We start from the raw sequence: 27,435 nt of genomic DNA, 5'->3' as shown, positions 1-27,435 counted from the left end.
AAGGATCCCCGCAAGCTTCTAGCACCATATAGCCAGGTGGTGCAAGCTGACGCAAGTCCTCAATGCTCATTTCTTTTTTTTTTTTTTAATTTTTATTAGTGAAACACCATGAGGTACAGTTGTAGACTTACAAATTTTTGTGCTTGGGTTTCAGTTATACAATGATCAAGTACCCATCCCTCCATCAGCGCCCATCCTCCACCACCACGGGTCCCAGTATCTCTCCCTCCCCCCATCCCACCATGCCTCTGTGGCAGGGCATTCCCCTTTGTTTTCTCTCTCTTGGGTGTTGTGGTTTGCAAAAGAAGCATTGAGTGGCAATCATGTTTGGTCTATAGTCTACTTTTAGCATGCTTCTCCCATCCTGGGAGGATCTTCCCAACACCCTTTATTTGGTGCTCCTTTCTCTATCTGAGCTCCCTTTTCCCCTAGAATGTATGGCTGGCCTCCAAGCCATGGAGTAAAACTCCTGGTACTAATCTCGGCCACTCTTGGGTGTTAGTCTCCTATTTTGTTACTTTATGTTTCCCAGATGAATGCAATCTTTCTATGTCCCTCTCTTTCTGACTCAATTCGCTTAACATGATACTTCCCATGTAGTACCACTTGTATATAAATTTCATGACTTCATCTTTTCGAATAGCTACATAGTACTCCATTGTGTAGATGTACCAAAGTTTCTTTAACCAGTTCAATGCTCATTTCTTAGCTCTTGCCACCTCTGATCATTTGGACATTTCTCATGTACAAGTCAGTGAATAGAGGTAGAGAGTAGACTTCTGAGACTTCAGAGACATAAGTGCCAAAGAGATGCAGACCATCTATTGATATGACTCATTCCCTGGTTTTCCAACTTCTTAAGGAAGTCGGCTTTTTTTCTTGCCTGGAAATAAGCTTTCAATCACAATGAGAACATGTGCTCTAGATGCCTAATAGATGATTTGACATGAATAATGGAGCAATACTACTCTGGGGAGGGTATTGGTGAATGGTAACTTGGTGGTTTACCTGCATTAGTCCATCTAATCTTGACCGTGATGCACTGAGACAGGTACTATTATGATCTCTATTCTGGAGATGAGGAGGTGAGGTTAAAGAACCCGCCCAGCTTAAGTAGCATACCCAACAGCCCAACAAGGGTGAAATTTCCCCTATCAGAGGTGTTTCATGGAGACTGAGCATGTCACTAAAAAGCAATGTGATGACAGATTGAAATATGGATCTCCCTCCCATGCCCGCTTCCCTCATGCTACTGAGCTACTGTTACTCCATAAGATTGAAGCACGTAATTCCTGTTTCTGGATATGTGCAACTCACCTTCTTCAAATCATGATAAATGCTTCCCTGTCCCCGTCCCCTCAAGAGCACCTCATAATTCCCATCCCTATTAAAAGATAACACTCCTTTCCCCTAGGATCAGGAAAAGGTTTTTCCCTTAGAATTACCCAGGCATTAAGAAACATGATATAGACATTTTTTGGTGAAAGTAACTATAATCAGCCAAATAGTTACTAACTGATCAAGTATCGTTACAAGTGGAATAACTGACCTTGTATGAGATTTTCTTATATTTGTCCTCCCCCCACCAATCTGTCCAGTTTTATTTAAAAAAAAATCTTTTTGTTGCTGTTGTTGTTGGGCCACATCTGGCAATCAGGAATCACTTTTGGCTGTGCTCAGGGGAACAGATGGGATGCCATGGATCAAACTTGGGTCAACTGAGTACAAAGAAAGTGCCTTACCAGCTGTGCTTTCTCTCTTCCTCTTTATCAAAAAAGTTTTAAATTCTTTAAAATGATTATTATAGAGGTAACATGGGTTCCTGTTCTTGTTATATTACAGTAACAGCGTTATTAAAAACATTATACAGTGCTGTTCATGTTTTTATTGAATTTTCTCTCCTGGGGGCTTTTGGGCCATACTTGGTTATGCCCAGGGCTTACTCCTGGCTCAATGCTCTGGGAGCACTCTTAGTAATACTCGTGGGACCATATGTTGTGCCCGGGGATTCAACCTGGTTTGTCTGCATGAAAGGTGAGAACTGTACTCTACCTCCCCAGGCCTAGATTACAGTTCTTTAATTCCTCCCTTAAGAATTTAAGAATGAAGGAGGGTCCCTTTCTCGCCACATTCGCACCAGCACTGGTTGCTTTTGTTCTTGTGGATGTGGGCCAGTCTCTGTGGTGTGAAATGATATCTCATTGTTGTTTTGATCTGCATCTCTCTGATGATTAGTGATGTAGAGCATTTTCTCATGTGCCTTTTTGCCATTCGGATTTCTTCTTTGCGAAAGTTTCTATTCATTTCCTCGCCCCATTTTTTGATGGGGTTGGGTGATTTCTTCTTGTGTAGTTTAACCAGTCACTGCTGGTGGGAATGCAGGCTGGTCCAACCCTTTTGGAAAACAGTATGGACGATTCTCAAAAAATTAGAATTCGATCTCCCATTTGACCCAGCTATAGCACTCCTGGGAATATATCCCAGAGAGGCAAAAATGTATAGTCGAAGTGACATCTGCAATTGTTTGTTCATTGCAGCACTCTTTACAATAGCCAAAATCTGGAAAAAACCTGAGTGCCCGAGAACAGATGACTGGTTAAAGAAGCTTTGGTACATTTACACAATGGAGTACTATGTAGCTGTTAGAAAAGATGAAGTTATGAAATTTACATACAAGTGGTACTACATGGAAAGTATCATGTTAAGCGAAATGAGTCAGAAAGAGTGGGATAGTCACAGAAAGATTGCATTCATCTGGGGAACATAAAACAACAAAACGGGAGACTAACACCCAGGAAGGGCTCAGATTAGTACCAGGAATTTTGCTCCATGACTTGAAGGCCAGCCACATGTGCTAGGTGAGAAGGAAGCTCAGATAGAGAAGAGAGCACCAAATAAAGGGTGTTGTGAAGACCCTCCCAGGGTAGGAGAGACATGCTAAAAGTGGTCTATAGACCAAACATGACTGCCACTCAATGCCTCTCTGGCAAAATACAGTACCCAAAAGAAGAGAGAGAGAACAGGGAGGAATGCCCTGCCACAGCAGCAGGGTGGGACGGGGGGGTGGGGGGGAGGATGGGGGGTGGGAGGGATGCTAGGACCCGTGGTGGGGGAGGATGGGCACTGGTGGAGGGATGGGTACTTGATCATTGTATAACTGAAACCCAAGCACAAAAATTTATAAGTCTATAAGTGTACTTCATGGTGTTTCACTAATAAAAAAAATGATAAAAAAATAAATAAAAAATAAAACAATGTCATCAGCAAAGCGGGAAAAAAAATTAAAAAAAATAAAAATATTTGAGTAAAATAAATAAATAAATAAATAACAAAAAAAAATAAAAAAATAAAACTTCATTGTTTTTATTTAAAAAAAAAGTATTTAAGAATGGGCCTCGAGGGTGATTGTTATGCACATTGTTGACCTGGGTTTGAACTGTGGTACTCCCTATTGTCTTCAGAGCACTGCCAGGAATGATCTCTGAGCACAGAGACAGAAGCACAGCTAAGTGTGGCCAAAAATCAAAAACAAACAAACAATGAGATGAAATCTACACAAACACTTGGAATCCAAACACACTTCAGCACTTCTTGTTGTGTTTGAAAGACAGCTTGTTTCCAGGCAAGAAAAGATTTCAGGAATTTCACCCAGAAAGTCACTACCTTGAGGGCCCATGAGGGCCACAGAGAAGAACATAAAGAACTATTTTCTTAATGAATTCAGGTATTTTCACTCTATTTTTTCCTGGTATCTTCACTCTTTGTTAAGTCATCTTAAGCTACACTGGGAACAGTTCCTTATTATTAATTTGATTAGTGGAAATCTTTGATATTCTAGCTCAAATCTAAAAATATATTATTTTCTTTTAGAAAGTTTTTTTTAATATACAAATAAAATCTGTAAACTAGACAAAGAAAAGTAATTTTGTTGACACAACCATCTTTATCCAAAGAATACATTTTGTGCTTTTGGTAGCCTTTAGTGTAAGATTTCTTAAACAATCTCCACTATCATGATGTGATATCAGCCTTCCTCCCCCCTTCCTCTTACCCAGTGTGTTCAAGGCTTACTTCTGGCTCTGTGCTCAGGTAGCACTCTTGGTGGGACTTAGGGAACCATATGCAGTGCCAAAGATTGAACCATGCTCAGTTGTGTACAAGGCATACAACCTAAACCCTGTAGTATCTCTCTGGTCACTCATGATCCTTCTCTATGCAAGACACTTTTATGTGATCTTGAAGTATACAGATATCCATAGGTATATAAATGTAGAACTGTTCTCCCGTTGTTCATCGATTTGCTCGAGTGGGCACCGGTAACATCTCCACTGTGAGACTTGTTGTTACATATCAAATAGGTATAAAAATCAAGCATTTACTGCTAACAGAAAAAATTACTATTTTTTTGTGGGGGGGAAGCACAGCCAGGGCTTAATTCTGATTCTGTGCTCAAGGATTATTCTTGACTCTACTCAGGGGACTGTATGGGGTTCCAGGGATTGAACCTAGATTAACTGTGTACAATGCAAATAGCCTACCCACTGTACTATTGTTTTGGCCCCAGAAAAAAAAAAGTATTTTAAAACAAAATTTAAAAGCCTTCCACAATCTCCCAGTTATATGATTCTCTAGGGGCTGTGATCCAGTTTAAGGAGCGAAGACCCAATGAACGCACTTCGTAGACCACCTGCTCTATGAAGGTGGGCTGTGCTTTTGATCTATAGATAAGGCACTAAAATGCTAACATATGTTCTAGCCTATGCAACAGGTTTTGAAGCAAGAGCACTGAATAAAGACGTAAGATTTACTAAAATGGAAAATGCTTGACATCTACAATGCTGAGCTACTCAACTGCAAGCCAATTTCTTATTACAGTAGGGTTTCCCAAAGTACGTGATTCTGCCACTTCTCCACAGAAGAGATCTAGAAGTGTTGGGTGCAACTGGGAGACACTGTCTGTTGGTCTGCTTAAAGAAGACAGATCTCCACTGGGTGCTTAGTAATTATTTTCTGTAAATGTGGCAGTAGGCTAAGTTTGGGAATTCTGTATTAGCATGTCAATGACCTCTTAGTGAAAAGGAAAAATCTGTACTAATATCTGGACTTCTTGGCAATTTTTTTCATGGAAGCAGTTTTGTAACACAAGGTATGTTGCTCAGTCCTCTTAGATAGACATGCCCTTAAAATATATGATATGGAGAAAGCTGCCCAAATAAGCATATCACCTGGGTGGTAGGTAGGCAGTATCTGTACATAATATCAGAATATCTGAAATAAATATTATTACCCTTTTTTGATGGGTAATAAATAATAAGGGCACTAAACATACCACTAGGAATATATGCTCCCTTCTTCATATCCCATTATGCAAATAGTGCCTGATTCCAGTTTTTTTGTTTTACAGTTGACTGCCATTGTACTACTTGAGTTCCACAAGTAATACTCAAATACCATCCACAGAAATGGTGTCCCAGTTTGTGCTTGAACTCAAGGTTATTTAATTCATGGTTTACTCACTTTCTAGAAATCTCCTGTTTCAAAATCCACTTACAATATCTACTTTCTGCACCAATAACCAGGAGCAGTAGAAAGTCTTTCTTTCTCTTCTCTAGAATTTTCTTTAGAATCCCCTAAGCCCTCACCCCGATTCCCACACTTTGACACTGGACACTCAAATTCCACATTGTCAGTTATGATCACTTAGGCTTGCTCAGTAGCAGAGTTCACACAGACCTGGCATGTATCAGTTCTGTTAAAATAAACCCACACCAGAAATGTCTTCGGGAAGATGCCATTTCACGGGGAGGGTGTGGAAAAGGCCAACGGGTGGTGATAGGAAAGGGGGTGGAGTATTTTTGGTACCGCATACTTTACCAGTTATGTCATGCTGCTTGAATGCCTCACTGTAGATCTGATACTGATTCGGACAATGTTTCTTCAACCACTTGCAGACATCCTGCTGCGTCCACAGAGCCACTGGCTTTGACAGCTTCACCGCAGCAGACTATAAATAAAGAAGGAAAAGGTTTGTTAACGTCAGTCCCAAACCTACAAAGGCATTTCTGTTAGAATTCCTAGCAAGTGGTTGATTCTACAGGCAGAATTCTCTTCGATAAATACCTGGCTCTGGTTCTCATCCTAACCTCCAGAAGCCTTTTCCCTGTCTTTGACAAGTGGAAAGAACAATCAAGAAGCCCAGGGAAACCAGACCTATTCTCCAGCTCTATCTGCTGGGAAAAATCCACAGGAAGAAGTATTTTCAAGTAACAAAGGCAATTGGGTGGCTCAACAATTGATTGCAATATGGGGGGATCAAAGAGTGACCGCAAGGTGCCTTTCTCTGTGTTTTCAGAAAGTGTCTCAAACTCTCTAGGTCACTCAGTGACAGCATAGGGAACCATGAGGACTAGATTTTAAAAATAAGTGCCTGTCACAAAGGCAGGCTATGGGGTGGGTGAGAAACCAGAAACATTGTTGGAGGGAAGCTGACAGGGGTGACAAGATTGGTGCTGGAACACTGTTTTCCTGAAATTCAAACATGAGTAACTTTGTAAATCATGGTGACTTAATTAAAACCAAAATCAAAGCTGTAGGGGCCTGAGGGTGCTAAGATTGAGTTTAGAACTGGCTGTTGCAGGACCGAGGTAGATGTCTGGAGTAGTTGGCAGAGGGGGTCGCTGGGTTTAGGGGAATGTTCTAAAGTTCAGGAATTAGCCATGTCATAATGAGGAAGCTAAATGTCATTTCACCAGTGCATGGGAAATGGTAACCAGACACTGGGTTAACTTGACCTTATGGAGATGTCAACTAACCAAGGTTTCTCATTGCTCACTGCACCTTCCAGAAAGGTGTTTCTGATACACAAAAACAGGTATAGAGGATCCAGGATTAGAAAAGTGGCATGGAAAAATGCATTTGTTTATTAACACTGATCAATTAGGCCAGATCATGGACCATGGGGTCCCTCATGGACCACAGAACTTAGTTTAAGTTTAACAAAAGTCAATATGCCAATAATTTATGTTAATTTATATTAGAATTTACAAATAAAGTCTAGGATACTGGTAGGTTTTTTGTTTTTTTCCTTTTTGGGTCACATTCAGCAATGCTCAGGGGTTACTCCTGGCTCTGCACTCAGGAATTAGTCCTGGCAGTGCTTGGGGGACCACATGGGATGCTGGGAACTGAACCTGGGTCAGCTGCATGCAAGGCAAATGCCCTACCCGCTGTGCTATTGCTCCAGCTCCATATACTGGTAGTTCTTTAAGAGATCTGGCCCAAAATAGTAATGAATTTCTCACCTAAATAATCTTCACTTCTCTTTTGGTCTTTCCGATTATGGAAACATGAAAAGACCAAATTTGCTCAATTATTTGACTCCTAATGCTCCCAATATCTTTTTTGTTGTTACTTTTAAAAATAAAACTGGTATATTCAGCTTCAGAAATTTCATTGAAAAAAACAATATATCTGGCATATATTAATGGCTATATTACTTTTATTATGTTTAAGGTTACCTTTATCTCATGGCATATAAATCATAGCAAAAACTATTTTTATGTTCTGTAGTGATATCTGGTTTGTTTGTTTTTAAAACAAATTGAAGAGGGAAAAAGTAGGCCAATCTTATAAAAATGTAAAAAAAAAACTTTTAGTGTAGAATAGTGAAAGTTACATGACAGTGATTTTGTTTAATAGTCCTCAGATCTTAACTTCATATTGTGGGGGCCTTTCAAGCACTGCTCAGGAGATCCAAGGGTCCAAACAGTAATTTTTTCTTTGTTTCATTTTGGGGGAGTCACACTTGTCAATTCTCAAGAGTTACTTCTGGTTCTGCACTTAGGAATCACTCCTGGTGAGCTGAGGGGACCATATGGGATGCCAAGGATTGAACCTGGGTTAGTCACATACAAGGAAAGTGCTTGACCTGCTGTACTGACTCCCCGGTCCCTCAACAGTAATTCTCATCCAACCAGGATGGTGGTTCAATGCAGAGACCAGAGGATATGGTGCTACTCAGGGCCTATGGCGCAAGGGATACCTGGGATTCCCAGAAGAACTGGGGGACTTCAAGGCCACACACAGAGGTTCTCAGCATCCTCCAGAGCTATACCCCATTATTCTCAGGCAACCATATGGTGTTAAGAATCAAACCCGGGTCAGAAACTTACTAGCCATGTGCCTGAACTACTGTACTATGCCCCAAAGCCTCAGATGTTATTTTTTAAATAATTTTTACTGGGTCCAGAGCAATAGTACAGCAGGTAGGGCATATGCCTTGCACGTGGCCAACCTGGGTTCAATCCCTGGCATCCCATATGGTCCCCCAAGCACTGCCAGAAGTAATTCCTGAGTGCAGAACCAGGAGTAACCCCTGAGCATTGCTGGGTGTGACCCAAAAAAGAAAAAAAAAGAATTCATTGAGGTTACATTGGTTTAGAGTATGGCAGAAAGTTCAGATCAAGATTAGTATGATTCCTCATCTATTCATCCTGATCACCAGCAAAATTATAGTTTGGGGGGCTGAAGAGATAATATAGGAGTTAAGGTGCTTGCCTTGCATGAGGCCAACCCTGGTTTGTTTTCTAGCACCGCGTATAGTCCCACAAGCAGAGAGCCAGGAGCAAGACCTGAGCATGTCTGGGTGCAGCTCAAGTCCTTCAATGTCCCTCCCTCCACCCCCAAAAAATGATTAGGCAGGAGAGCTCACATAGATGGTAAGGCACTTGCCTTGTACACAGCTGACCAGAGTTAGGTACCCAGCACCACATATTGTCCTGAGGCCTGCTAGGATCCCTGAGTGCATAGCCAGGGGTAAGTCCTCAGAACAGTCATTTGTGGCCCCCACAAAGTATAGTTTTTACTACCATATATTTAACTCCTTTATACCTGTTTTACTCCCTATCTGCTTCCCCTCTTTTGATCACCAACATATTTTCTAAATATGAGTAACAATCTTGTTTATCCATTTCCTTTGTTTCTATTTATTTTATGAGTGACATTAATAGCATTTGTCTTTGATTTATTTCAAAAAGTGTAATACTCTCTGGGTCTATTGCTATGTTGTTAAAAACTGAGATATTTCCATTTTTATAGCCCAGTAGTATTCCATTGCCCATGCATGCATCTAGCATTTAAAAAATCTAATCAGTTGCAACTGGACACTTGGTAGTTTCTTTATCAAAGGATATTTTTACATTATTATATTATTGTTATATATTATTTTATTATTATTTTATTATTATTATTATTATTATTATTATTATTATTTTGGGTCACACCCGGCAATGCTCAGGGGTCACTCCTGGATCTGCACTCAGGAATTACTCCTGGTGGTGCTCAGGGGACCATATGGGATGCTGGGAATCGAACCTGCGTTGGCCGCGTGCAAGGCAAATGCCCTACCTGTTGTGCTATCACTCCAGCCCCAGTACAGTATTATATTTTATAGTATTATTCCAAGTAGTATTCCATTACCCATAAGGCGTTTGCCTTGCACGCAGCCAACCTGGTTGGCCCAGGTTCAATTCCTCCGCCCCTCTTGGAGAGCCCGGCAAGCTACTGAGAGTATCTCGCCCTCACGGCAAAGCCTGGCAAGCTCCCTGTGGTGTATTCGATATGCCAAACACAGTAACAACAAGTCTCACAATGGAGACTTTACTGGGCCCGCTGGAGCAAATGCATACATCTAGCACTTAAAAAATCTAATCACCTGCAACTGGACACTTGGTGGTTTCTTTATCAAAGGATTTTTTTATTACTTTATTTCCAAATGTATGATTTAGTCATCCCTTTAAATTAATTACAAAGAAACATTCTCATTTTACCTCTTGTGTAATATTTTCTTTCACTTTTACTGAGACACTACATGTTTTACATGGTTTTACATATGCAGAAATGTCCTATTTTCACTCACTATGACTGGTATTTCTTCACTATTTTTAATACTGAGGTTTCCTATCCTTTGTTTTGGCAGAATTTCTGATGTTTTGGCCATAATGGCGTACAGAATTCACTTCTGGGGCTAGGTTATAAGAGACACATCTTTTGCCTAGCTCAGTCTCTCTGGTAATCAAATTGGAATCTAGTCACTATGCTGTTAGGAATCTACACCCCATGAAGATACCATGTGTAAAAATGTTTGCCAGTTTCCTAATAAAGGCCTTGACTTATAGCACCACTAACCACTAACAAATGAATATAAACCAGCTTCAGATTTTTTTTAGTCATTGGATCCTGGCTTTTTCAGATGAGTCCTCCACATTAGACAAAGAGACAAGCCATTCTTGTTGTATTCTAAGGTCCTGGTCAGCATCTTGTTCTTGGTCAGCATCTTGCATCAGAGCTTTGGTAGAATTTAGCCTGCAATCCTCAGTAACTAGAGCAATGCTCTAAATGAGTGTTCAGAATAGGAACTATCATAATTATGGAAGCTTCATACCACCACAAAGAATAAGTGAATGAACGAAATGAATTCTCATTGAGTCTTCTCACACTATGCCCTTGCTATTAAGTCTAGAATGAATTGCAAGTCTAGCCCATGCTGTTCTAGTCCATGGTAGCACTGTAGTACTGTCCTCCCACTGTTCATCGATTTGCTGAAGCGGGCGGGCACCAGTAACGTCTCTATTGTAAGACTTGTTGTTACTGTTTTTGGCATATCGAATACACTACGGGGAGTTTGCCAGTCTCTGTCATGCGGGCAGGATACTCTCGGTAGCTTATTGGACTCTCCAAGAAGGATGGAGGAATCAAACCCAGGTTGGTCACGTGCAAGGCAAATGCCCTACCAACTGTGCTATCACTTCAGTCTTCCAGTTATTTCCCTCTAACTAATGAGTGAAAACATAGGCACTGCCTCTCAGTTTTCATGGAAATCAATAAATGTTTTGTTTAGTTGTATTTCTTTTGGCATTTGCTACATCTTTTCTTTTTCATGACTTGGAAATTAGAATTTTTGCTCTTTTAGCTAGAAATACATTTACCACCACGTTTCACAAGTCAGCACCTCTGAATCTGGCTCCTTGCTGCTCTAAAAATGTTGCTTCAGATGAGCTGAACAAGTTCATAGCTGACACATCATTACCCTGAAACCTCTTGCAGGATTCTTGCCAGTAAAGCTAATCACACCTTCTAAAAACACCCATAAACCAGTCACATAAGGTTGTAAATTAGTAAGGATAAGGCACCAGCATAAAGTTGCTTATATATCAGTGCGCTAAAATTCCTGCAAAACCTGTCATTAACTTGCTTACTTTCTAGGAAAACAGAGGACAATGAACATAAGACAAGCCCAGTCCACTACAGACTTAGGTGCCGATGAACACAAAAACACTAAGAAAATTAGGAAAGCATCTGCAACAGCCTGTGCTGGATGCATTGACCATACATTTCCCACTGGGTATGTTCTGTGACAAGTACTCAAGGTAATAAGTCACCTTATTAACACAAATACTAAAGACTGATACCTGATCACTTGCTTGAATGGCAGCGAACTCAAAGTTTTAGGCACAGACGTCCAAACCCTATGAACCTGCAGGCTTCTATCTCAATGAACTCTGGTCTAGTAGCCTGAAAAAGGATCATGATTTCTACTACGAATAAGCTGTACTTATTATTCAGTCAGTGATTCTTAATCAAGTAGTGAGATGAGCATTATTCCTATTTATTAGATGATTTTTAAGTCTTCACTTTATTATTATGGATTAATTATGGAACTAAGGTCTTTCATCTTTCCTGCTACCTTTAATGTCCCCCAAATTCCCAATAGCAAGCGCATTTGGGAATAAATTTCAGAATCTGATTTGTTTCTCAAGAACCTACACTATTTTTGCATGTCATTTGGACAATAAGCCTATGTGAGACTCACCAATCTATTCATTACACAATTGTACTGGGAGGTGTAGAGTTTGTCACATCCCAAGATCTCTGTAATGCTTTCAATCACCCATCTTTCCTCTTCCACCCTGCATTCTCACTTTTCTATAACCAACTCCAAAGTCATTTTCTGAAACACCGTATTGTTTCAAATTGGAGCATAATACCAGAATACAATTCATTAAGCAAAGAGAGCATGTTTTCTGTTACTCAGAAACAGAAGGAAGAAGGGAAGGGATGGAAGGAAAAAGAGGAGGAGAAGGAAGAAGAGGAAGAGAACGGTTTTGCTCAAAGTAAACATTAAGAACACATTGTCCCCAGCTCACTTTCTCCACCTGTAGATTGCGCTATTGTTCCCAAACTTCTAACCCTGGAGGTAATTCTGGTCTTTTCTGAAGTCCTGAAAGAGTCCCAAGACATTTTGTTATTTTACCCTCCTATGTTGTGACCCAGAACTGAATTCTAGGCATTTTCTTTCTGAGTTGGCTATACCTAGTATCAGAAAGTAGTAAACATAATTATAGCATCCGATAAAAAATTATAAGCATGTTTTATAAGCTTTAAGAGTTGCCTTTTTCTTCCCTTTCAAGCCTTTTCAAGTCTCTTTCATTTACTTTCATGAATGTGATAATAATGTTACTGAAAAAGGAAGGAGGAGAAAGAAGAGGAAAGGGAGACAGAGAAAGAGGAAGGGGATTAGTAAATCTGAACTAGTATGACTATATCAAGTGTGCTGTGTGTATTCAACTTGGATTGGTTAAAAAAGCTCAAATGTCAACCTAATTAAAAATAGCCGCTGCTTCTTTCCCTTTCTCTTTTTCTAAATTTTATTTTCAAGAAGTTGTTTACAATAATTTATTGCATTCAATATTCCAACACCAATCCCACCATCATTATGCCTTCCCACCACCATTATTTTGAATTTTCTGATCACCATCCAAATATGCCTCCAAAGCAGGTTCTAAATAATTTATTTTGTATTGCTTGTAATAAATAATCTTTTTAAATTCCTCTAAAAAAGTTTCCTTAGAGGAAAGTGTGTGAAGATGTTGCATCTCACCGTGGAGCTTACATTAAGCCTTTGCACAGGTTGAGCCTGTGTACTAATATATATTCCATCAAATGTGGTATGCTACTCTTTATACATCAGTGGAATAGAGTATGAAAAGTCGTGTGGCTATGTGCTCCAGGAATTCTAAAATTTTAAATTGGGTGATACAACTGGAGGTGACTTTGGGGATCTGGAGGTGTCTCTGCAGCTTGTGGCTCCCTTCCGAGAGATCTGTGTCTCTAAATCATGGCCATTGATGAGCTTATATGGCACCTGAGGCAGTTTGTGTGCATGACTGCGAGGATCCTGGAAAAACAGGGAGATGGAGAGAGGCCACACATTCCCAACTCTATGAGAGTCTGGAAATTTCAGTCACAAAAGCCACATACCTGAGCCTTTCTCTTTTTTTGCAGGGAGGAAGCAAAAATTATTTGAGAAAATAATCTAAGTTCAGGACACTGTAATTCCTATTGCTGAAACTTGGAATCTTTGAACCAACACCTCTACTATTCGATGTGTAAGAAAGTGGGAAAACCTGGGGGTGGACAGATCTGTTCATATCTTCAACTAGAATCAGACTTTCCTCTTTTCATGCACATTGCTACAATCCCAATCTGAAACACTTCTGTGGCTCAATGAGATAATTCTATTTAAGTAGCTAAAGGTCTTAACTGATCATTTTATTTTTCTCTTGTCTTAAGTCTCTCAAATGACTTACTTCAACAACTTGACTAGCCAGTATTGTGTGTGTGTGAGTGTGTGTGTGTGTGTGTGTGTGTAGGTGGGGGGGATTGGTGGGTCACACATGGTGGGCTTACTTCTGGGATCACTTCTAGTAATGTTTGGGGGATAACATATAGTGTTGGGGCTCCAAAAAGAGTTTGTTAGGTGCAAGGCGGTGCCTATATGCCTGGACTACTGATCTGGCCCAGATTATGCAGTTATTTTGATTCCTTCAGTTGCCAAATCTATTCAGTTCTAGTCATTGCTATTCATTGCTATTCTAGTCATTGCTAGGTTCTCTCCTTGCTATTGCTCATAAATACTAACCTTAATCCACTTCTTATTTTTCCTATAATATTTTTTTCTTTATATCTCCAGGACCACTTCCTTCACTTCCTCCAAGTCTTTGCCCAAATGCTCTCTCTTCAGTAAGTCATATCCTGGATTTTCTACTGAATACTGTAGTATTCCTCTCTTTTGTACTTTCAATATTAACTTACTGCACTGTTAGAGAAGCATCACCTAACACACAATATAGATTACGTATTTTGCAACTGTTAATTATTTGTGTCTTCCCACTGCTATCAGCCTCCACACTGGCAGAGATCTTTATTATTTCATGAAGAATCCCTAACTTTAGAATCCCTAACTTTAGAATTCCTGTGTACCTGGTACACAGCGGGCACTCAATAATTATTTGGTGAATCAATGAAAAGAACTGTCTGATCTGTCACCATTAATCACAACTATATCCCTGAGTGTCAGAAAACTGGTTCAAGTCCCAGCTGCGCTCTTGATATTCCTAGGTTGGGACGAAAACAGCCTTTCCTATGATTATATTTTCTTTACTAGGAGCTCCCCTCCCAAAAATAAAAAGAGAGAGGCATTTTCATATATATATTTGTTAGCCACATATCTCACATTTTTGAGATATGTGTAGCTTCTACTTTTCATTTGACGTTCAACATAATGTAGTGAAACAGATGTGCATTTGGATCCATACAGACCTTGGCAAAGGTGGGCCCTTCCAAGCATTCACTGGTACTCTGCCCAGTCACTGAACTCTACTTTTATTTTTTTAAATGAATCACTGTGAGATACAATTACAGAGCTTTCATGATTGAATTTCAGCCATACAATGATCAAATACCCATCCCTCCAGTGGTGTACATTTTCTACCATCAGTATCTCTCCCATCACCCTAACCTGACTCCTCCCCTCTCCCGCCTTTATGGCAAACAATTTCCTTCTTACTCTCTCTCTACATGGAGAATTATGGTTTGCAATACAGATATTGAGAGGCCACCATGTTTGACCCTTTATTTATTTTCAGCACACATCTCCCATTTTGAGTGATGTCCCCAACCTTCATTAACTTAGTGATCCCTTCTCTATCACAGCTGCCTTCTCCTCCAGCTTATGAGGGAGGCTTCCAAACATGGATCAATTTTCCTTGCCCTTGTCTCTACTATCCTTGGGTGTTAGTCTCATATTGTGTTATTTTTATATTCCACAAGTGAGAGCAGTCATTCTATGTCTGGCCCTCTCTTTCTGACTCATTTCACTTAGCAGGATACTCTCCATGACCATCCACTTATAAGCAAATTCCATGACTTCATCTTTCCTAACAACTGCATACTATTTCATTGTGTAGATGTATCATAGTTTTCTTTAACCAGTCGCCTATTCTCAGGAACTCAGGTTATTTCCAGATTCTGGCTATAATGAAAGGTACTGCAGTGAACATACAGGTGCAGATGTCATTTCTACTGTGCTTTTTTGCACCCTCAGGATATATTCCCAGAAGCGGTATTGTGGGATCATATGGAAGCTCAATTTCTAGTTCTTTGAGGGATGCCTATCATTATTTTCCAGAAAGGCTGGACCAATTGGCATTCCCACCAACAATGAGAGTCTCTTTATCACCAAATTCATGCCAGCACTGGTTGTTCTTGTTATTTTTGATGTGTGCCGGTCTCTGTGATGTAAGATTATGTCTCATTGTTGTTGACTTGCATCTCCCTGATGATTAGTGATGCAGAGCATTTTACATACTTTCCAGTACACTATGAATAATACCTATCACTTATAGATAGATTAGAAATGGTTTATTCAAAGTGTTTAAATTTTTAATTAATTGAGATTCTGTAGTTTACAATGCTATTAACAGTGATTTATTTTGCACATAATCTCAATATCACACCCATTACCAGTATACCCACCTCCCAAGTATATCAAACACCCCTCTCTCTTAAGCAACTCCCCAAAGCAATTTTTTTCTTCTTGTGTTTCTGTTTCTTTGGTTTGGGGCCACACCTGGCAGAGCTCAGGGTTTACTTCTGGCTTTGTACTCAGGGATCATTGGTAACAGTGCTTGGGTAACATATGGGAGGGCAGGACCAAACCCTAGTCAGCCACATGTATGGCAAGCAGCCTACTGGCTATATTATCTCTCCTGCCCTATTTAAAGCATATAGTATATCTGCTATAGTATCTCTCTAAACCCGATGTAAGGCACTTTTAAAGGAAAACAGCTGAATAAGAAAGTAGGAGGGCTAAAGGGCACTGGTGTAAAAGATGAACATAGGGACAATAAGTGAGATAATACAAAAGAGGGAAGAACATAAATAGAGAACAAGATACCTCACTGTGAGAGGCAAAAAAGGGACACTGTTTCAGCTTTGTGGCAGCTACCATATACCTTTCAATCATAGGTCATGCCCCTGGTTTCCTTCAAAGTCAGCTCTTCCCTGCTTCCAGGGACATCATGCATGAAGTGTCCTAATCCCAGGCCAAAGATACAACCCAGCTTCCCCAGAAACAGGGGTAAAACTATAAAAGCATGCAGCCCAAGAGGGGATAGGCAGGAAAACCCAGGTATGCGTGAACTTGTGACAGATCTCCAAGCCCGCTCAGATAGGTACTGGGCCTCCTCCCCACAGTTCCCCAGTTTTCCAGTAGCTTCGCAGTCACACCAAGAAACTGACCCCTGTGCCATGTATTCTCATCAATGGCCAAAACCCAGAGACTATAAGCTAAAGCTCCCAGAAGAGAATGACACAGAATTTCCCGGACATTATATTCTATCCATAGCAAGCAATATAAAGCAAATCATTTAGAATTTTCTTTTCAGCAGGTTTGAGTGGTGGTGGGACTGGTGTTGAAATATCGAATATAATCAAAATAGAGAATATGGGGGAAATTGTCTGCCACACAGGAAGGGGAAGGGTTGGAATTGGGGTAGAGGTGGGGGATACTGGGGATTTTGGTGGTGGAAAATGTGCACTGGTGAAGGGATGCGTGTTTGATGATTATATGACTGAAGCTCAAACATGAAAGTTTGTAACTATCTCACAGTGACTCAATAAAAAGGGGGAAAATAATAATAAAATAATAAAACAAACATTCTGAACTTTAAAAAAAGTAATGTGGATTTCATTCTCAATTCAATCAGCTTAATCAATGGCTGAATAGATAGCAGTACTCCTACATTATAAAAAAAAAGAGAATATATCATTGCATAGATGTGTAGACGTTGTTGTTCCCAAGCTATGCAGTGGCTGCTTATACAGAGTGCTGGTAATTATTTGTTACTAGCCTCCCTAAAGCAACTGACAGGCATCAGGGTTTCTAACCTGAAAAGCTCATAGGGAGAATAAACAGACGTGTGCAGGCAGTCAATGGGAAATGTGATGTCTCCAGTATCCCAAATGACACTGGCTATCACTGCCTGCTCTTCCTATCGGCCCGGACTGCCGTGTCTGCCAAGAGAAATGGAGGGGTAGAGGACTGCACTGTGCTTTGTGTTGTGGTACAGCACAAATGCTATCACTCATCTGCCCAGATGAGCACACCCTACGGAGACACTGTGCATACGAGACACACACATGCTCTGGGAAAATGCTTCACGGGCAAACGCCTATGAGAATGTGGGACGTAAGAAAGCATGACAAAGGTAAAAATGAAAACAAACATGAACCATAAAAATGGTTATTGATCATTACCAGTGCATACTTCTACAACTCCTTTGGAATAACAATGTGGCAGACTGCAAAGGAGAATGTTCTCAGAGCAGAAGGACTATTGGCAGCATTACTCGGAGGGGCTCTGACCAAGGCTAACTTAAACTTTGCACATGTGATCCCTTTTCATCCAAGATTTTTTTTATGTGACCCAGGCTCTGTAAGTATGTAAAATATGTACATAAATCAAATTATTTAATTAGGAAGGAATTTATTTTACATGACTCCCATATTCAGTTCTGTGCATTCACATGAGCTCAGGGCCCATTGTTAGGAAGCTAGGTCTGAGAAAATCAAGTGATTTCTATTTCTTCTCATCTTGAATCTGGAGGTGAGGGGAGCCTTGTGTTCTGCACTGAAAACAGCACAAGGCAGAAGTTATGGTAGGGCAGGTCTGGGCTCAATTCTCAAGAGGCTTTTAGGCTCACAGCTTATTTCTTGCTTCTCTGAAATCACCAAGAAAACATACTTGATGAAACAGGTCCAGAGTTGGGAATGTGGGAGAAGAAGACTGGATGTTAGTATCTATCTCCTCGAACTCCCAATCTGTATCTTGTACCCAAAATGCTCACTATGACTCTATTTGGGGATATATTTGGAGACTATTTCCTCTGTGGAAGTAAGTGGAGATAATAAGTGAGGTCAAAGGTGGAATCTGGTATGTTAACATTAATATCCTTACAAAAGAGAGATGACAGAGAAAAATTCTCTCTCTCTCTCTCTTCTCTCTCTCTCTCTCTCTCTCTCTCTCTCTCTCTCTCTCTCTCTCTCTCTCTCTCTCTCTCTCTCCTCCCCCCCATTGAAAGGCAGCAGCTGTCTGCAAGCCTGGAAGAAGCAGTCTCAGCAGAATGTGCCATGCTAGCATCTTATATTTCTGGAAAACTTCAGCCTCCAGAACTATAAGAAAATAAGTGTCTGTTGTCTAAACCATTCATTTGTCTGAGCTGAGAAACACAGAGACAAACTCAGGTTCATATAAAATGGTTAATTCATACAAAATAGTCTAGCCATCTAAGCAGATATAGCTTTGAAAAACCTCACTGTACTTGTCAAAGGAAGGGAAAACCAGAAATGGTATCAAATAGAAGTCAATAGGAGAAAATGTGCTTTCCTTAGATACTTCAGATTTACCTAAAATAAACACCTGGATATTTATATAATGAATAAAATAAATACTGGGAATTTTTTTTTCTTTTTCAATTTCTTTTAAGTTTTAGGCAAAATTTACAGTACTATTACTGGTAGGGATTCATGTATAAACGTTCCAGAACCACACCCCCACCACTAGACTACGTCCCTCCACCATTGTTCCCGTGTGTCTCCCCACCTCACTCGGCCCCATCCGATATCCATATCCCCAGCCCCCTTCCATGGTAAACTTCCTACTAAAGACAACTTCTCAATTTCTTTTGCCATTCAGCATCTGATATTCCCTATGTTTCTTTCTATCCCATGCTAGAGATAACCTTCCATATCTGCCCCTCTCCTAACTGCATTCAGTAAGATACTTTTCAGTTGCATGATTTCATTGTTCCATATAGCTGAGTAGTATTCCACTGTGTGTGTGATAAAGCTTTTTGTTTTGTTTGGGAGCCATACCTGGCATTGCTTAAATATTACTTCTGGTTCTATGCTCAGTAAACATTCCTGGTGGTGCTCAGGGAATGATATGAGATGCCAGGGATAAAACCCAGATCGGCTGTATGCAAGGCGAATGCCACTCCCACTGTACTATCTCCCCAGCTCCCTAAGTAACCTCTCATGCTTTTATTATCATTTTTCCATAAACTTTTTTGGGGAAGGGTCACACTGGCAGTGCTCAGGGCTTACTCCTCGCTACACTCAGGAATCACTCCCAGAGGGCTTGGGAGATCATATGTTTGCCTGGGATTGAACCCAGGCCAGCTGTGTGCAAACAAGTTCCCTACCCACTGTACAGCCCCTACAGCACTGTTTTCTTTATACTGCCCATGCTAATAGTTTATATTTTCTGTCCAATATCCTCTATTTAATCTCCTTTGTTATGACAATGGATTGATTCAATGTAAATAAGTCAATAAACAGCATTTACCCTATTATACCTGTGTAAATACTGTTCAAAAGCTGCTTTAATTAACTGGTGTGGGTGATTTCTCTTTTCTAGTCTCACATTCTGAGCAGTTCAATGACAGCTGCTGAGACTCAAGAAGTTTCACAACATGAAAATAAAATTTATTTTCTTTTTTCTTAGATGCCAAGCAATTGCTTATATTTGTGCCAAGGTTTAGTTTCTTTACTTCCATATCACCAGTATCTATATTCTACTTTAAAGTTGGGAAAACCTGGTCATAATTATATGTCAAATCTGAGCCAATGCCCAGTTTTTTTTAATGATCCCAAAGCTAATTAAGCACATTTTAAATATCTTTTAATGATTGAAAAAAATCAAAAGAACAGAATTTTATGATGTGTAAGAACTATGTGCAAATCAAATTCTAGTTTCTGTGAAGTTTTACTGGAACATGGTTCTGCTAACTTGCATCTATGCTTCATAGCCAGAGTGCATAATTATGACAGAGACTGTATGATTTGGAATGCTGAAAATATTTACTATCTGTTTTTTTATAGCCAAAGTGTGCCAACCTCTGCGCTACACAGTGGAAGACATTCCTTCATTGCATCTGTAAAATCATATACAGATTTTTTATCTGCTCATTTCATTTTTGTCTTGGGACCACACTTCATGATGCTCAGGGCTTACTGCTGACTCTGTGCTCAAGAATCACTCCGGGAGGACATGGGGGACCATATGCAGTGCCAAGGATCAAACCTGGTTGGCTTTATGAAAGACAAGTGTTCTATCCATGGTGATACTTCTCTGGTTCCATATATAAAATTTTCACACTTATTTAAAAATTTGGATTTTAATTTTCATGAATTATCTTATTCTGTGATGCGTTTCCTTTTCAAAAATATTTATGACTTCCTGAAGTGACATCTGTACTTTTTGTTCATTGCAGCACTCTTTACAATACCTAGAATCTGGAAAAAACCTGAGTGCCCGAGAACAGATGACTGGTTAAAGAAACTTTGGTATATCTACACAATGGAGCTGTTAGAAAAGATGAAGAAAAGATGAAGAAAAGATGGTCATGAAATTCATATACAAATGGTACTACATGGAAAGTATCATGCTAAGAGAAATGAGTCAGAAAGAAAGGGACAGACATAGAAAGATTGCATTCATCTGAGGAACATAAAGTAACAAAATAGGAGACTACACCCAAGAATAGCTGAGATAAGTACCAGGAGGATTACTCCATGGCTTAGAGGACAACCGCACACGCTAGGGGAAAAGGCAGCTCAGATAGAGAAGGGAACACCAAATAAAGGGTGTTGGGAGGTTCTTCTCAGGATGGGAAATTAGTGATGAGAGTAGACTATAGACCGAACAAGATTTCCACTCAATGTCTCTTTTGCAAACCACTGCACTTAAAAGGAGAGAGAGAACAAAAGGCCACAGAGGTAGGGTGGGATGGGGGGATGGGGGGGTGGGAGGGATACTGGATCAGTGGTGGTGGAGAATGGGCACTGGTGGAGGGATGGGTATTCAATCATTGTATAACTGAAACCCAAGCACAAAAATTTGTAAATCTACAACTGTACCTCATGGTGTTTCACTAATAAAAATATAAGAAAAAAAATTCACGACTTTAGAAAACTGATGCATTAAAAATGTATGCTATTTCTTTTTTTCTTTCATTATTTTAGGGAGCGGGGTGTTGGGCCACACCTGGCTGTACTCCGGATTTATTCCTGACTCTGCTCAGGAATCACTCCTGGTGGTGCTCAGGGGACCACATGTGATGCTGGGAATTTAATTCCAGTCAGCTACATGCAAGGCAAGCGTCTTATCCACTGGATACTTCTGGCTCAACTCTAGGATTTTAAGTATTTTCTATGATCATCGTTGATTCAACCCAAATTTCATGCTGGTTATCAGTAAAGGTGCATTAACCAACTTCTAATACGATTCATTCACGGGATGTCAAGAGACCGCGTGGCCGCCCACCTACCAGATGGTCAGACTTCTTCGTGAAGATCATGAACGATCGGTTTGAGGCCCTTCATGTTCCCGGAGCGAACAGATGCCATTGGGCTACACTAGCACGCGACAGGGACAAATGGAGACGTTACTGGCGCCCGCTCGAGCAAATCGACGACTAACGGGAAGTTAAGTGATTAAGTGATAAGTGATTAATACGATTCATTAAACCGTATCAATCTTCCTTCAGAATTCAAAGCTAATCTATGACTTCTCTTTAGCATAAAGACACAGATGACATCTTCCTCCAGTATAAGGCTATTTTGTCCTCATGGAAAAAACTAATTTAAGCACAGGAAACTTTAATTATGTTAGCTAAATATTCTTGATGATCTGTTACAGGTTCCATATTAGTATTTGCTGTTTCAGCTTATAATTTTATTTTGTAAAGATGGTTTCTTCCCTGAAGTCTTATGAGCTAATCTCTGATACGTTCAAATTGTTTTTCTGTAGCTTCCTCCCCTCTTTCAGTCTTCATAGAACTGTCAATTTAGGGTCTTCTCTTGCATCAGATTTTGACTTACGGGGGTGTTGTTTCTTACATGATCTACACGAATGACTAAAACTTTCCCCAAGATCACAATAAGGTTGTTTTGTTTTCACCTAATTTGTGTTCACTACAGCAGAGGTTTTCAGCGTTTGACACCTGTGGAATTGTGCCTGTGCCTGGACTGCTGGCTGAAAGCCACTGAACTAGAACAGCATGTTTGATTTACTTCAAAAATGTTTCCTCTGCATTCACAACTTGGGTAAACAGTGCAAGAAACTTATCTTTTGACACAGCTTGTCTTTTATGCACCTTCATTACTAAGATTAATACATTTTAGATTTTGACAACCTCTCTTTCTAAAATGTATGCTTAAAGGTAATGGTAGAATTATTAGTTACCCTACTATCAACAATGCTATTTGTTCTACTCAAGAGAATCTTTCAATTGTTTCACTGGCATTCAAAATGATAACTGGTATAGTTGGATTAATATGCACAGTACTGGCTACCATTTTCTATGTATTACCTCTTCTTCTTTGTTCCTATTTATTTTTTACTACCTTTATGCCTTTCTGAGTCTTAGTGGAACACTTCACATAAATCACTTTCTATCCTTTTTTAGTGTATCAATTGCACTTCCTTCTAAACACTTTTTAGTGATTCCTTTAGGGTTTGCAGTGTACTTACAGTGATTTCAACTAGATAGTCAAATAACATTTCACAATGTGAAATGGAAAGACCTTTTAATACAAAATAATCCTAATTTCTCCATTTGTTTCCTATAGCACTGATATCATTCATTTCCCTTACACATTATACATAATATAGATATATTCATGGGTATACAATTAATACAGAACATTATTTTTAGAATAACTATTACTTATTGAATTAAGAAAAAGAAAAATCTTTTTTACTTCTCTAGCATTTTCACTGATGTTCTTCCTTTAAGAGTATTAAATTGTATGATCTCTTATGAGATTATATTTTATGATCTTTGATGACTATTTTCCTTCTCTATACAAGTTTTCAAAAGAGGATCACCATATTACCTTAGATATCACATTTATGTATTTATTCATTATCTTTATTTTTTCTTGTTACTGTGAGGACTGAAGATTAGTGGAAGTGTTCACAGAGTTCATTTCGTGTTTGCAGACGTGTTTACCAAGATTTTCACTGTGTATATGGCTGTGTTGTGAATGTGCAATTTTGGTTTATACTGCTTGCTGAAGGTCACATACTTTGTTGTGATATCCACGCATTTTAGTCATCTTAACCTAGTGTCATATACTTTAATTGCAGTCTATGGACACATCTGGTCACCTTGTGTGAGAAAACATACTTTACAGTTGTGGTACTGGGAGTCCATAATGGCAGTGGCATCAGAAATGCTCTCAGCACCTATGGGTAGTCCTGAGAATCAAACTTACAACCTCATGCTTGCAAGGCAGACACACACCACTGAGGTATCCTTAAGTCCCATTAAAACAACTGAACATTTCTTATAATGAAGGTCTTGGCAACAAGACTCACATTTTTGTGTTGTTGGAGTTTTCCAAGTAACTATCCTTTAATTATGAAGCACAGTTTTGCAGGCTACAGAATTTTTGATTGATGTTTGTTGATGTTTGTTTTAATCTCAACCCTTTAAATGTCCTCAGGTCTACATGGTGTCTAAAGAGAAATGAAGTTCTTACCTTTGTTTCTCTATAGGTGAGATTTTTTTCTCAGTCATTTCTCTGTAGTTGTAATATATGATACATAGTATAACATAGGAATAGATAATAACTATGTATCTTGCTTGTTGTATTTATACTTAAAAGACCCTTGAGCTTTCTCAATCTGTGCTTTGGTATCCGGCATTAAATTAAAGGGACAATCTCAACCATTAAATTTCAAATAATTCTGTTTATTTCTACCTCTTTGAATTACAGGTAAATACCATTTTAAAATATTTCATAATTCTTAAACTATTTTGTTCTTTTTTCTTTCCTTCAGTTTTCCATTTACTTTTTAATTTGGGAGATTTCTACTAAGATAAGGTAGGACGCAGAAGTTCTTTCCTCAGCTTAAAAAATTCAATAAAAACAAGGAAATTTTTTTTTATCTTTGCTACATTGTTTTTTAATCCTTAGCATTTGTTTTGTTCTTTCCCTAAAATTTAGGCTTCATAATTCTAATATTCATGCTTCTGATTCTGTTTTTTTCATTCTTTTCAAACTGATTTTTACCTTATGCTTTTTTTGGGGGGGGTTAGACAGACACCCTGGTTGAAATAAATGTGTTAAAGGTGTTAATAATGTGGGGTAATATATAGTGCACAAGGGAAACATTATACAGTCCTAGGATCAGAGCTCAACTTTTAGTAAATCTGTGTTTCTGCACTGTGAACTTCATACATGTGATATTTTCCCTGATCTGTAAGGGTCTAAAAATACCCCAGGAGGTCAGATTCTAGATACATAGATTTTTCAGATTTGAGAAATTTTAAGAGCTTAGTGTCCTTATTTATTTTAAAATGATCTATAATCCCTCCCTTTGCCAGATGCTCAAGGGAATTTGCTTCTGGTAATCACTGTGAGAACCTAGTAGAATTCTAGGAAGTAAGAACTGACAAAAATTGTATCTCCCTCTCTCAACTGCCCTTGCCCTGGAATTTTTGTTTCTCAGCTTTATCTACACTGGACCTCTAGAAGTTTATAGATTACCATTAAAGTTTTTTCTACTCCCACACAAACATTTTTCTCTTGGGGCCAGAGTGATAGCACAGAGGGGAGGGAATCTGCCTTGCATGTGGATGACCCAGGTTCAGCCCCTGACATCCCATATGGTTCCCTGAACACTGTCAGGAATTCCTGAGTACAGAGTCAGGAGTAACCACTGAGCATCGCCAGATGTGGCCCCCAAACAAAATAAAACAAACAAAAAGGTTTTCTTTCTCTTGTAAATATAAGTGATTCTTGTATTTACCTCTTTATTGAAGAAGTCTCCCCAATTTTGAAGCCATTAGTATGTTCTATAGTTTTATTTATCTAGTGGATGGAAGAAACGTTATTGATTTTTCAGTTTGCTTAGCTTTTTATAGTTCAGGTTTGAGACAAGTGAAGCTGGTCTCATCTTTGACTGGAAATTCAATGTCCTCCATGTGTCTTTTCTGATCTTTCAACTGACAGGAGAACAAAGTTTAGGTGTAACACAACATAAAGTAATAAAACAACCTGCAATGTCTGGAAGCAGTCTTGCGCATCTGGATTTGAATAGGATTCTTCCATGTTAGAGTCATTCACTCAGATATATTTGCTGGATATTTTCTAATGCCCAGCATTCTATTAGGTGTGCAGGGATTCATCACTGAACACTACAGAGAGGACTTTCCTTCATTGTACACTTTATGTTCCTGTCTGTGAGTCTCAAAAACCGACATGCATTAATATGTGTGGCTGCATGATATTGGGAATAGGCTTAAATCAATTCCAAGGACCTGAGATTGCATCTCAGATTGCATCTTACTTTTTAAAATTGCATGCACTAGCAATTTAATTATAAGCAGGTTTCTCTCTTCTTCCTCTCATAAACAAAAAGAACAGAGAAATAATATATTAATTCTATAGATTAGCTATGATGATTTGTTATGAATATAAAGTCAAAACAGGTCAGTTCATCTTTAATACTACTGCTACTAAAAAATGGTAGTGTCTGCCATTACTATTGTTTTATCATTACTTATGCTATAGCTGCTATTCCTATCACTACTGCAACTACTGTTATTGAAGATATGTGTGTCTAATAAAAATCAGCATTAAAACATATTTTTAGAAGCATTCACTGACAACTACATAATAAACCAGATTAGTTACTTAGCAATGGCAAGATTCACTCAGACCCACAGGAAGGAAAAAATTCAAAGCAGCTGATAGTTGCTATCTTATAGCTCTCTTCCAGAAAACGTGGATAAAAAAGATGACATTGCAACCTGGTCATTTCTTAAATTCAGAAATGAAGTTGGCATCTATTAATCAGAAGAAAATCCTCAGCATTTTTTTCTGACTGATCACAAATTTGCAAATAAAAAAAAGGAATTTTTTGCGGGGGTGGGAGCTCCCCACTAAGCACACAACATTAGCCAAGAGCCAAGGAAGCACCTCCGTTTGCATAGTTGTTTTTTTTTTGTCTCTCCCCCCCCCGCTGAATCTTGTCTATGTGTTTAGCAGACCTTCTCAAGGGAGCAACATTTGGGAATATAAATATGAATCTGGAATCTCACTTAGCAATGCTCACTTGGCTTCTGAATGTTGTTTGTGATGATGAAACATGGGATCCCAGCAAAGAGTGGAACGAATCTCAAATAAGAAAAACTATTCCCCTCAACAAACATCATCCAGTGTATATTGCAATAAACCACATTAAAAATACTTATATGTGCTTAAAAATGGCTAAAATAACAATTACCCACAAATAAGTATAAAAATCTTTTCATATTTTGATTTTCTTATTTCCTATTTATTTTAATAAGCTCCATTTTATTTTTTTTTTAATTTTTTTTATCATTTTTTTTATTAGTGAAACACCATGAAGTACACTTATAGACTAATAAATTTTTGTGCTTGGGTTTCAGTTATACAATGATCAAGTACCCATCCCTCCACCAGTGCCCATCCTCCCCCACCACGGGTCCTAGCATCCCTCCCACCCCCCATCCTCCCCCCCACCCCCCCCCGTCCCACCCTGCCGCTGTGGCAGGGCATTCCTCCCTGTTCTCTCTCTCTTCTTTTGGGTACTGTGTTTTGCCAGAGAGGCATTGAGTGGCAGTCATGTTTGGTCTATAGACCACTTTTAGCATGTCTCTCCCACCCTGGGAGGGTCTTCACAACACCCTTTATTTGGTGCTCTCTTCTCTATCTGAGCTTCCTTCTCACCTAGCACATGTGGCTGGCCTTCAAGTCATGGAGCTAAATTCCTGGTACTAATCTGAGCCCTTCCTGGGTATTAGTCTTCCGTTTTGTTGCTTTATGTTCCCCAGATGAATGCAATCTTTCTGTGTCTATCCCGCTCTTTCTGACTCATTTCGAATAAGCTCCATTTTAAACTTTCTCCCCTTTCCTTGAATTTATGCAGTTTTCTAAATTAAAAGATCATCTGTCTTCGCAGATATGGTATTTTCCATTTATATTTTGGGGACTAGTTCA

At 39.2% G+C, this 27,435-nt stretch overlaps 1 protein-coding gene across 3 annotated transcripts in view; it reads right to left on the bottom strand.

The window, feature by feature from the left end:
* Nucleotides 1-27,435, bottom strand: part of SAMD12 (sterile alpha motif domain containing 12) — a 489,089-nt gene that overhangs the window by 284,481 nt on the left and 177,173 nt on the right. For all 3 annotated transcript variants that reach the window (XM_056110130.1, XM_056110138.1, XM_056110145.1), the window contains exon 3: nucleotides 5,875-6,004. In XM_056110130.1, the coding sequence (XP_055966105.1) occupies nucleotides 5,875-6,004 (130 nt within the window). The remainder of the gene's footprint in view (nucleotides 1-5,874; nucleotides 6,005-27,435) is intronic.

This window comes from Sorex fumeus, unplaced genomic scaffold (genome assembly GCF_029834395.1).
Source record: "Sorex fumeus unplaced genomic scaffold, SorFum_2.1 ptg000002l, whole genome shotgun sequence".
Classification (NCBI taxonomy): Eukaryota; Metazoa; Chordata; class Mammalia; order Eulipotyphla; family Soricidae; genus Sorex; species Sorex fumeus.
This window is presented reverse-complemented; position numbering and strand designations above follow the sequence as displayed.